This window comes from Sorex fumeus, unplaced genomic scaffold (genome assembly GCF_029834395.1).
Source record: "Sorex fumeus unplaced genomic scaffold, SorFum_2.1 ptg000002l, whole genome shotgun sequence".
NCBI lineage: Eukaryota > Metazoa > Chordata > Mammalia > Eulipotyphla > Soricidae > Sorex > Sorex fumeus.
Genome location: NW_026606059.1, coordinates 26,229,848 through 26,242,722, shown reverse-complemented (window position 1 = coordinate 26,242,722; position 12,875 = coordinate 26,229,848). Strand labels below are relative to the sequence as shown.

The 12,875-nt window shown below is 42.3% G+C and overlaps 1 protein-coding gene across 1 annotated transcript in view; it reads left to right on the top strand.

Moving 5' to 3' along the window:
- The window catches only part of RDH10 (retinol dehydrogenase 10), a 32,774-nt gene extending 22,736 nt beyond the window's left edge, over nt 1-10,038 (top strand). The window contains exons 3-6 of the mRNA XM_056109559.1: nt 3,480-3,578; nt 5,390-5,535; nt 8,412-8,543; nt 8,640-10,038. Coding sequence (XP_055965534.1) covers nt 3,480-3,578; nt 5,390-5,535; nt 8,412-8,543; nt 8,640-8,763 — 501 coding nt within the window. The 3' untranslated portion in view covers nt 8,764-10,038. The remainder of the gene's footprint in view (nt 1-3,479; nt 3,579-5,389; nt 5,536-8,411; nt 8,544-8,639) is intronic.
- Nucleotides 10,039-12,875: the final 2,837 nt, after the last annotated feature.

The window sequence follows — 12,875 nt, the reverse complement described above, 5'->3', positions numbered from 1 at the left end:
ATAAATTTTACTTGGATGCAAGAGTGATACCATTTACCTGTCACTGGCCAGATCATAAGATAGGACCTGCGTGTAATCAATATTCAGTAAATAATTGTTGAGTGAATTAAGTTAATGCCAGAAGATTAATTTCATGGATGAAGGAGAGGAAGGACATTATTCAGTGTTAGAACCATGCAACTGATTGAACTTAAAACACAAGAACTTGTTAACCTTCTGTCACCTATTTTTATATAATGTTGGGGCTCTGGATTAGTCATTTAGCACCTGCAGGCCAAAAAATCTCACATGAATATGGGTGAAGTTATTAGAGCCAACTGCTGGCTCAGTATCTGCATATTTCTAGTTCAGAGCCAGATGCCAGCGAGAGTTAAAGTGGACACTGACCTTGGGAATGATCACAGCAAATTTTTCCTGCTTGTTTATATTGTGTGATTCTGCAGTCCATATACTGAACAACTTACTTTAAAAACTTTGAAATAGGACCCTTCCTGCCAAGTCTATCCTTGTTTTCCAAAACTAGGTAAATGTTTTTTACTTATCCAGAAATATCTCTGGATAATGTCAGGAATAAATTATATATATGTGTGTGTGTGTACAATGTGTGTGTATATACACATATATGCATATATAAATATATATAATCTGATAACTAATCATAACTGGATACTTAGAAGAAGATTTATAGATTTGACTATGGATGTGGTTTCTAATGTAGGATAGGATGGGCTTTTTTGAAATGCTACCTTATTGTAGTTCTGTGATAAAATGGCTTTTTACCACTTAATAGAGTCTATGATCAGCCTCTAATGGCCTGAAGTAACAGGCCTTACCATTTTTTTACTATCAAGCATTTTTAGGATTTTTCCTAACCATTCCAAAGAACAAAAATGTGTCTTACAGCTCAAATGTGTCTTACAGCCAGCAGTGCCATGTCCCAGGCCTGGCACGGTATTGTGCTTTCCCCCTAGTATTTGAAAGCATAAGCTATCTTCTAACTTAATCTGGGCTAACAGACAAATAGAAAAAGAATGAAAACCAAGACATCATAAAGCAAAGTTAGTGAGAAAATTCAGAGGCTGGAGTGCATTCTTTGCAAGCAGGAGGCCTACGTTTCTCCCCACCCGCATAAGATCCTCTGAACACCATTGAGCACTGCTGGGTCCAAAACCAAAAAAGCTCATAAATCATATGATTATATGTTACGGTGATGGTACCAATTATTTATGTCTTAAATATCTGCGCACAAAGTCGAGATGAATAGAATAGGACTAGATAAAGCCCTAATACTGTAACTTCCTTCGAAAGAGAATGGGGGGGGGGGGGTTAGAGACATAGTAGAGGGTAAGTCAAGGCACTTGCATAGCTGATCTGATTCCAGTTTGATCTCATAGTGCTACAAACACTGCCAACTGATTACTGCTAGGCATGGCCCCCAAATCAAAAAAAAAAAAAGGAGACTCTGGTATTATAATTAAAATAAAATATTTTAAGAAGCAGAAGGCTACGTATTATGATATAAGTATAATATGATCCTATCACCCTTGAATTATATAGAAGGACATCAGGTGTGTTGTCAGGAAAGAGTTCATGGGGGAACTTGACTGGTGAGAGTGTGACATGTATAACAGCAAGGAAGCCTGGCCAAGTAGGTATGTGTTGGGGGCAGGAATGTTGCGTGATGAACAGGAGTCAGATGGGGGAAGACCTTTAGCTACTTCAGAAAAATTCATGGGGCGGCTAAATGCCTTAGGGATGGGCACATGGAGAACTGAGAGCAATGAAGTGTCTGCTTCAGGTCTTGGACACGAGAAGTTATCATAGCAAACTAGGTATTTCTGCAAAAATTGGGCAAACCCTCAGAGTGAATGCTCTGAGAAGGGAATGCAGCTTTCTCTAAGTCCGCTGTACCGTATTTGGTTTCTTTGTGTGTGTGTGTGTGTGTGTGTGTTTTCCATCTTAAATCATAGGAATTTGTGTTGTCGGTGGAATATAAATCACAGTAGACAGACTGCTCTTTGCTGCTTTCTTTTAAGAAGCAGGTTATAAAACTGTTGGGAGCCTGGTAGAGTAGTTAATGGATCATATTAAGCAATTCCGAGTAATTAAAAAAAATACAGCCTTACGTTTTGTAGGCAGCGAGAGAGCACCAGGGAAGAAAGCGTGACTAAACCATAATGCCCAAAAGTAGAGAGAGAGTGTGGGGCATAACGTCTGCCATAGAGGCAGGGGAGGGTGGGGGAAGGGGGGGTATACTGGGGAGATTGGTGGTGGGGAATGTGCACTGGTGGAGGAATGGGTGTTTGGTCATTGTGTGATCGTAACCCAAACATGAAAGCTTATAACTTTCTCATGGTGATTCAGGAAATAAGAAAGAAAGAAAGAAAGAAAGAAAGAAAGAAAGAAAGAAAGAAAGAAATCAGTGCCACCACCCCTGGGTCCGTTGCCCTGGGACAGCTGCTGTGCATTCTCCTAGAGTGGCACTTCGTGGGGCCTGAGTGTCAGTACAGGAAGTAAGGTGCTGACCTGGGTTGAATCCCCGACATCATCTCAGAACCAGTAGTGAGCCCTAAGCACAGCCGATGTGCCGCTCCTCCAACCCTCCCCCCACCCCTCCCCAGTGAGTGGCACTCACCTGCCCCCATGGGAAAAGCCCCCAGAGCAACCCCACATGGAGCGTGGTCATTCAAATGCTATAAATTCTTACCTATGCTGTGTTAATATTATGACACTGTTTTTATTAAAATGACTGGACTTGGAGCCAGAGAGTTAGCTCCAGGAGTTGGAGCACATGTTTTTTATGCTGTTGACCCCGGTTTGATCCCTCACAGTACACATGGCTCCCTGAGCACAGAGCCAGAACCAGGCCCTGGCTACTGCCTGGTGAGGCCTCAAAACCCATCAGCAAACGAAAAGGACTCTCTAAAATTTTATCCTGTCATCGGTTAATGGCTTAAAATATTTTATCTCTTTATTGTATATGCTGGTACTAAAGCTTTGCCGGAATATTCTTCCTTCATGAGTCTGTTCCGCTTTGGGCCTTGCCAATAGGCAAATATTAATTCAGCACAGCTCTGCATGGTAGTTTGGAGGGCCCACCCAGACCAGGAGATACTGTGCTCAAGAAGATCTCTGACCTGGAGTGGTTTAGATGGGCAGATAACTATCACTTGAGAGGTGATAAAGAGCCCTCCACTAATGGCTTTCCTTTCATCTGGGGCACTGTCCCCACAGGCCCTGCTGTTACAGTCTTGTTTGTCACAGCTTTAATAGGCCTGCCATGCCAATGATACGCTACAAAATTTACCAGACTCTTCATGTTCTCCCACACCCCCATCCCCCCTCCTTTTCTTTTTGATAAATGTAAGGTGTTTTGAAATGAAGCTGGGGAATGTACCATTAGGTAAAAGTTTGTTTTGTAATCTTGGAGTAGGTTTTAGATAAAAGTTCTAACGCTTGATTCTCACTTTTTCTTTCAGACCACTAAGGCTTTTCTTCCTACAATGCTGGAAATTAATCATGGTCATATTGTGACAGTTGCAAGTTCCTTGGGATTGTTCAGTACTGCTGGAGTTGAGGTTTGTTGGATGGGAAGTGTTTTCTTTATTCAGCTGGTTTACCATTTTTGGTTTTTGATTTTCGTTTTGGGGTCTCAACTGGCAGTGCTCGGGGGTTACTCCTGGCTCTGCACTCAGGAATAACTTCTGGCATTGCTCGGGGGACCATATGGGACGCCAGGGATTGAAAGGTAACCCGTGCAAGGCAAACGCCCTACCTGCTGTCCCATTGCTCTGGCCCTGGTTTAACTTTTTACAATGATACCACAGTCCTAAGACTACCTGTTGCCCCTGCATCACAGAATTCCTGGAAGAGTACTCTAAGTTCTGTTTGTGGCATGTTCCACAGTGACACAAGACCAGCTGTTGCAATGCAGCTCCACAGCTTCTGCCTTAAAGAGAGACAAAGCAGCAGCAGAGAGAGAAGTAGGTGGGCCAGGCCTCAGGATGCCCCCTTTTCATTAGCAGTTTTGCTTCATGACAGTAGGGAGGCCAGGGTCAAGAATGAAACCATGGAGGGCAGTGGCAGTGCCACGTTGAACAGATAAATGAGGCCAAAGGTTGACATTCTGTTTTGGTCAGCTTGCCAGAAGTGAGCTATCTTGTATTAGCTCATCAGATGAGATGATTCTGGCAGATGTGAGTGTCATGCACTTAGTAAGTCTGTAGGACTTGGCTTCATCAAGCTCTGTTCTCTGCTGTAGTATATAATATATATGTTCTGTGCTGTTTGTCCTCTGGATACTCATAGTTTAAAGTTAAAGAGCTCTGTCCATGTAAGTGTGCTCTAGGTCACAAAGTAGATGGTATCTACATTTCTATTTCCACATTTAAAATTGGGCAATAGGGAAATTTAAAAAAAATTTTTTTTTTTGATAGCATGGGATTTCAACCCAGGACCTCATACTTGCAAAGCATGTGTTCTCCTGATAAGCTACATCCCCACCTTAAAGAACTTTTTAATATTGTGTGTCCATAGCTTAAGACCAAGTTTAAGTTTGCAAGATAGAATCAATCATTTCATTTTTATTTCACCTGAAAGAGAAAACAGGATCATAACAATGTTTAGCCCAAGTTAAATTCACTTTTGTTCTCCTAGTATTAATTTAAACTAACTGATTTTGAATCTCTCTACTGAACAAGAAAGACCCTTTGTATATTTTCCAGACGCTTCTAAATGATCTATCTTGGGGCCAGAGCAATATACAACAGGTAGAGTGTTTGCCTTGTATGCATCTGACTAGAGCTCAATCATCCCATAAAGTCCCCCAAGCACCACCAGGAGTGATCCCTGGGCACAGAGCCAGGAGTAAGCTCTGAGCACTGCCGGGTATGGTCTACAAACAAACAAAAGCAGAATCTCCCTCCACTTTTAACATCAGCTTGTCAGCTTTCACAGATTCTTTATGATAATTTCCCCAAAGTAATATGGTACTTCATCAAAGTGGCAAAAAATGTTCATCTGTGTCTGCTGTTGCTTTTTTTTTTTTTTGCTTTTTGTGTCACACCTGGCGATGCACAGGGGTTACTCCTGGCTCTGCGTTCAGGAATTACCCCTGGCTGTGCTCAGGGGACCATATGGGATGCTGGGAATTGAACCTGGGTTGGATGTGTGCAAGGCAAACGCCCTACCCACTGTGCTATTGCTCCAGCCCCCGCTGTTGTTTTTGAAATATTTATTCACTAAACCACATCACAGATCTCTCCCCTAAAACTCTCTACTTAGTTCATTTGTTACCTTTTGTATCAATATAGTAGAATTAGGGAAGACTGCATAAACTCAGGGATCTATGCACAAATTTAATATTTCTACTCTCTCTCTCCTAAATCAGGATTACTGTGCCAGTAAATTTGGAGTTGTGGGTTTTCATGAATCTCTGAGTCATGAGTTAAAGGCTGCTGAAAAGGATGGAATCAAGACGACATTGGTGTGCCCTTACCTTGTAGACACGGGCATGTTCCGAGGCTGCCGAATCAGGTCAGTAAGAACCTACCTTCATACTCATAAAAAACTGCTTCCAAAACCATCTTTCTGGTCTGCTCTGAGGATAGAGACCCCACTCCAATTCCTATGAAGTTTATTCTTCTTTCATTATTTCTAAACACCTTTGAAGTGTACTATCCTTTCCTTTATCTTATTACTTTCTATTATATATTTGTATTGGTAAGTGTGAATTTGGTTCTGCTACTAGATAAAGTCATTGTCACAGAAGAGTAACAACTTCCAAAATGACCTTTGAATGGTACATCTTAGGGGCCAGAGGGATAGTACAGTGGGTAAGGCTCTTGCCTTGCCAGTGGCTGATACAGGTTTGATCTCTAGCATTCCATGTGGTCCCTGAGCCCACCAGTATTGTTCCCTGAGTGCAGAACCAGGACTAAGCCCTGAGCACTGGTAGGTGTGGCCCAAAAAACAAAACAAACCAAAAGATTCGTACATCTTAGATTTGGGGACTTCTTTTCTGGATGGAGTGGGAGTAGTTGGTGGCCACATTTGATGGTGCTCAGGAGCTATTCCTGACTCTGAGCTCAGGAGTGACCCCTGGTGGTGCTCAGGGAACCATGTGTGGAGGCCTCGGGCAACATGAAAGGCAAGTACCTTACCCCTTGCGCTATTTCTCTGTCCCCAGAACTTTTTTATTTTTTGTGTAGAGTATATGTAACTAGATTCACTCATGGAGAATGAGAAGCACCATTTAGATTTATAGAAAATGAAACAAAATGAAATAAAATACCCACCCTTGGAAAAGGAGGTATATGGGAATAGAAAAGTCAAGTCTCATCTGAATTGAGCTAAGTTGAGAGGCGACTTGGGAAGACATGCTTGCTTAGAGATCTTTGCTTGGAGGAATTTGAAAGGCAAAGGGGGAGATAACCCCACAGTCCCTTGCTTGGTGAGTACTGTTCTTAACACATCCTAAACCTGACCAAGCTACGGAGTAGGTGGAGAGAGCTTTAAGTCATTCCATCTCAGGCCAGTCTAACTCCAGGGTTGGATCTGAGAACCCTAAGCGGTCGAGCTCTGCCTCTTTTCCTCTCTGTATGTATGTGTGCTTGTGCATATGTGTGTTGGTCTGATTTTTCCCTTTTAAGTATTTTCAGGAGTCACTTCCTAGGGGTCCCAGTTTTCTATTCAACGTCACAGCAGGTATCCCAAGCTGTGGTACTATAATACAGATTGAAATAAATATTGTTACTTGGGGGCTGAAGAGATAGTTCAGTGTGTAGGGCATTTGCCTTGCATGCTACTAGCCTGGGTTCAACCCCTGGTACCCCACATGGTCCCCTGAACCCACCAGGAGTGATCCCTGAGTGCAGAGCCAGGAATAAGCCCTGAGACTCCGGGTGTGCCCCGAAACCCCCCCAAAGAAGATTACTGTTATTTTCATGTGACTTAATTCAGTTGATGGTAGGATGTTTATGTGCATTTTGTTTCAGAAACTCCTAGAGAAAATACTCTTGTGGGACCGGAGTAATAGTAGAATGGGTGAGGTACTCACTTTGCTCAAGACTGATCCCGGTTTGATACTTTGTTTTTGTTTCTGTTTTGTTTCTGTTTTTGTTTTTGTTTTTGTTTTTTTGAGAGGGGTGTGAGGCTTAATCCTTAACACCATGTAGTCCCATGAGTACTACCAGGAGTGATCCCTGAGTGTAGGTCCAGATGTGATCAAAAGCATAACACAACACAACAACAAAAAAGTCTCAACTTTCCCTACGCAGACATCCGAGAGTCAGAAAGGAAATACCAGTGGTTGCACACCACCATTTAATAACAATATCGTTTTGGATTGAGTATTAATTATGCCAAACACCATTTAATGAAAAAAATATATAAGAGGCCAGGAATGAATCTTGGTGGTAGAGCTTATATCTTGAATGTATGAGGCTCAGGGTTCAATCCCTGGCACTACGATGAGTCAAACACTGGCCTCCCATTGTTCATCGATTTGCTCGAGCAGGCCCAGTAACGTCTCCATTTTGAGACTTGTTGTTACTGTGTTTGGCATATCGAATACATCACGGGGAGCTTGCCAGGCTTTGCTGTGCGGGCAAGATACTCTCGGTCGCTTGCCAGGCTCTTCGAGAGGGGTGGAGGAATCGAACCCGGCTCGACTGGGCTGGCTGCACGCAAGGCAAACACCCTACCGCTATGCTATTGCTCCAGCCCTATTATAATAATAATAACAGTAAAATATGAAATACGTGTAAGGCATTTAATTTATTTATTTTGGGGCTTGGGACCATACCCAGTGGTGCTTAGGTCTTACTCCTGACTCTGTGCTCAGGGATCACTCCTGGTGGTGCTTTAGGGACCATGTGGTGCTGGGGATCAAATCGGGGTCGGCTGCCTGCAAGACAAGTGCCTTCTGTTCTGTCTCTTCAGCTATGTTAAAGAATTTTAAAAGCAAACATAATTTTCTCGCTTTACAGAAAAGCAGACCAATCTTTTTATTTATTTATTTATTTATTTTCGGGGGGTGAGGGGGGTCACACCCAGCAATGCTTAGGGGTTACTCTTCGCTCTGCACTCAGGAATCACTCTTGGAAGTACTCAGGGAATCATATGGGACATCCAGGATCGAACCCAGGTGTGTCCCATGCAAGGCAAACTCCCTGCCCACTGTATTATAACTTTGGCCCCAGAACAATCTTTTCAAGCCTGTTTTTCACACTATGCAAATTCAAAGTGTTTATATTAAAATTCGGAAATAATGTAGAAAAGCACAATAAAGAAAACAAACCGAAAACCCTGCCCCTCCAGTTGCATCCTATATAAACAAAAGCTTTTATGGGTATATTCATTTTCCCAACCCTACATTTCTGACTTCACTTTTTGGGGCATACAACTTTCAGGAAAGAGATTGAGCCTTTTCTGCCCCCTCTGAAGCCTGATTACTGTGTGAAGCAAGCCATGAAGGCTATTCTCACTGACCAGCCCATGATCTGTACCCCTCGCCTCATGTACATCGTGACTTTCATGAAGAGGTAAGTTCCTCAGCCTTTGGGTCTTTCCATGGCCACCCCCAGTAACCGTGGGTACACACCTCCCACCCTTGCTGATCACTGGCTTTTCTTTTTCAGTATCCTCCCTTTTGAAGCAGTTGTGTGCATGTATCGGTTCTTGGGAGCGGACAAATGTATGTACCCCTTTATTGCTCAAAGAAAACAAGCCACAAACAATAATGAAGCAAAAAACGGAATCTAAGAATTTTTTTTTTGTCTATGGAATATCACTTCTCTCTGAAGACGATCAAGATGTTTCCTGTCTGATCCACTTCAGCATTATTGACATTCTCTGGATTCTAAATCCATGTTGACCTTTTTTAAAAATCAGCTTTACAAAAAAATAAAATTAAGTGTAAATTAACTAGAGTACTTGGAAAATATAGTCAGCAAGATTAAGCTTAGATTGTTGCCACCACGGAGACCTGTTTTAGGCAGAACCCTAAAACAAGTCAACATTTTAGACAAGCACTGTGTGACATCTCCTGGAGACTAATATTTTTCTTGAATGAGCAGAAAGTCTCGAGATGATAATTCCAGTGTGTTTAGCCTCTGTGTTTTTTCCTAAAATTCCCACAGAGTTTATTCTTGTAATTAAACTCTAGCCAGCTGACACCCTTGCAACTTCAAGGACTGATAGTGCTGTATTTTCTCCTGTTTTCTAAGTTTCAGTTTTGCAAAAGCCTGTGTGGCTTTTTCATGGTGTTTTTGTATGTTTTACTTCTTTTTAAAAAGAATTTTGAAATCTCCATCGATTTAAAATAATGATGTTTGATTGCTACAGGAAAGGTGATCAGGTGTCTTTCTCAAGGTCATAATGACTGAAGTGTTAGCTGACTTTTCGATTTTATCTCTGAAACATTTCCTCAAGTAGCCATTACTCTGAAGACCTAGTAACCCAAAAGCATCTCATATACTTTTCTACCTATGAATCTTGCTGCATATGGAAAGTGTCCTTTCCTCGGGAAGTTACTATGTTTCACTTCTCTGGATGGACTTTTATATAGAGTACATAGCAGCTCTGCAAAGAGACAGTTTCTGAAAAATGGGAACTTGTGTGTTTTAAAAAGTCCCCATTTTGTGCCAACTATGATTAGAGGGGGTGTGGGGTGGGGGGTTGGAATCTTATTCTATCGAGTAAGTATGGAAGGGTGTAAAGATTCCTTTGAAAGTTTTATTCACATTGTAGAACCGCAAATGACATTTTTACAGTATTTTTTTGTAAAGCAAACTATTTTGTGCCTTGAATTTGGTAAATGTGTATTAGTGAAACATTGTAAAAGTGAACTTCTACCTCTGTATCTAAATGTATACCATTCACTTGTAAATTACTATAAACTATTATGTGATTGCTTTTTTTTTTTAGACTGTCTTGTTTCAATAGCAACCAATGTTTAAGGCTATTAAAATAAGCCATCTTTTACTAATTAATTGGGAAATTTTATAAAGGACTGATTAAATTTAAAGAATTAATTTACATACAGCTGACTGTGTGATTATTAGTTATCAGCAATGTTTTAGAAAAAAATCATCTGTTTGTTTTTCCTGTGCCATTTCCCACCTTAGAGGAAGAAAAGTATTTGACTGGGAACAGACATTAAAATTTACGGTGCAGACACACACATTTTTAGTTTTACTATCCCCGTTGATTAAATACATATCAGGGACTTATTATAATCATCAACATGCTGCATGCCTCTTCATTTTCAGTATGGACTTTTAAAGTAGTCCGAATAGTAGGCCTGTTTTCAGAGCTGATCCAGAATCTGTCTCCCAGTGTTCCCCAGGTAAACTCAAACCATCTCAGAGAAATCTTTTCTACTTTTTTTTTCTTTTTGGGTCACACCTGGCAATGCACAGGAGTCACTCCTGGCTCTGCACTCAGGAATTACTCCTGGCGGTGCTCAGGGGACCATATGGGATGCTGGGGATCGAACCTGGGTCAGCTGCATGCAAGGCAAACGTCCTATCCACTGTGCTATATCTCTAGCCCCCGAAATATTTTCTACTTTAAAATCCTTTTCTTGATCTTAAAATTAAGGGGAGTTTTTTTTACACTTAACTTTATTCTCATGTGTTGTGATTTAAGGCTGTTTCCATTTTTATTTCTTCTTGCCCATACAAGGTTGTCCCCCTCTGAATCCAATAAACCTCACTTACTCCTTTAACTTTCTGTAGAAGTCTTCAATCCTCATTCCCAGCCTAGTTTGCTTCTTCGCTGGCTGTCCCTTGAATCTTGTTGAGTTCCCCCTCCTGCTTTGGGCTGTGGAGTTAGGAAGGAGACACAGCTGTGCAGGTTTGCAACTACAGGCTTCTTGGGTGTTGTGTTTTTTTCATCCCAGTATCCTTTTTCTATAATGCTAAATTCATGACAGTGGTGGTTTTTCCTAAACATGAACTCTCTCCCTATCATGCCTTTGTACGTGTGTTAATCACGTAATTGCCAAGTTTACTTTTCTTGCTGATTATCTTTTTTTTTCCCCTTGGGTCACAACCGGTGGTGCACAGGGGTTCCTCCTGGCTCTGCTGGGATCCTGGGAGTTGAACCCGGGTCAGTCGCATGCAAGGCAAACGCTCTGCCCACTGTGCTATTGCTCCAGCCCCTCTTGCTAATCATCTCTATCCCCTACTCATCTTCACTGCGAACTTTGACAGTTTTTTGGTCAGCTGAACCATTCAGGTGAGTGTTCAGGAGACTGGGCTCAAGGCTGACTGACTGACTTGGGAAGCTTGTGTTACCTCACCCCCACCCCTCTCTCCCCTTCCTCCTTCTCCCCACCCCCCACCCCTTAACCAGTTTAATGAGAATCATATTGAATGGGACCCAGAAATCAAAAAGTTTCAAAACTGACAAAGATAAATTCCAACTATTGTTTTCTCCTGGATTTTAAAACCACTTTCCCTCCCTTTTAACCAATTTAATGATAATCATATTGAACAGGACCCAGAAATCAAAAGTTTCAAAACTGACAGAGATAAATTCCAACTATTGTTTTCCTCCTTGATTTTACTAGGTCTGCTCTTTCTGTCACAAAAGATTAGATTAGCTTGATGTGATTGAGCTAAATAAACCCAGTCTCTTTTTTTTTTAAGTATCCTGTTTCCTTGAAAGGCTATAGCTTTCCATCCCCCCACCCCCCAATTTGAAAAATAGTTAAATGCCTTTTTCAGAGTTTTCTTTTCCAACTGGAAATAATTCTAAATTGGTATTGACCTGAATCTTAAGAGATTTGCTCCAATAAAATATAAAATCTGTGGGGGCTATGGCAAGGAGCATGGTTCTTGCCATGCCAAATGCATTGCCCGTCTGTGATCAGAGAAAAGTGGAAAAATCAAGGCTCCGGGCCAGAAGCACCTGGGACTAGGGCTCAGGCCTGGAGTCAGCCTCACCCCCGCAGTTGGTCGGTTCGAGGGCCCAGCCCAGGGACTGGGGCAGCTCACAGTCAACTTAACAGTTTCCGTCCTGGTACTCCAAAGTTCATATGCCCCAAATGAAGCCTCAGTGAATCACATCTCAGCAAGGTCGAGGCCCGAGAGCTGACTGTTGGCAGCTCAACTTTGAAAGCTGGTGATATGCAGCAGATGGGGAGAGAGATGAGAATGGGAGCTCGGGCATTCCAGAGTGTGGGTTATTGGGAGAGACTCCAAGGTGGAAAAAGGAAGATGATGTTGCACCCCAGATGGAACATGTAAGGAGAGTGTCACACACTGGGTGATTCACTTGTTAGAGGAAAAAAAGAAAAAAGCCTTAGGATTGGTTGGTTTGTTTCTGCGGGTTGGTCTATACCCAGCAATGCTCAGGGACTGTTCCTGGCTCAGTGCTTGGGTATCACACCTGGCGGTGCTTGGGTAACAAGGTGATGCCAGGGACTGAACTCAGATCTCCCCTTTGCAAAAGTATGTTCTAGAGAGGCTGGGGCGTTAGCACAGCAGGTAGGGCATTTGCTTTGCACGTGACCAACCCGGGTTCAATTCCCAGCATGCCATATGGTCCCCTGACTACTGCCAGGAGTCATTCCTGAGTGCAGAGCCAGGAGTAACCCCTGTGTATTGCCGGGTGTGACCCAAAAAGAAAAAAAAAGTGGTATGTTCTAGAGCCTTTTGAGCTGTCTTCCCTAGTCCTAGGATTGTTTTGTTTTACTTGTTTTTGTACCACAGCTCGCTGTGCTTAGGGCTTACTCCTGGCTCTGAGTTCCAGGATCGCTCTTGGTAGAGAACAGGAAATCAAACCCTGGTCATTTTCAGTACAAGGCAGATGCCTTGCCTGTTATACTATCTCTACCTTATGCCCCAGGATATATTTAATTTTCTTGG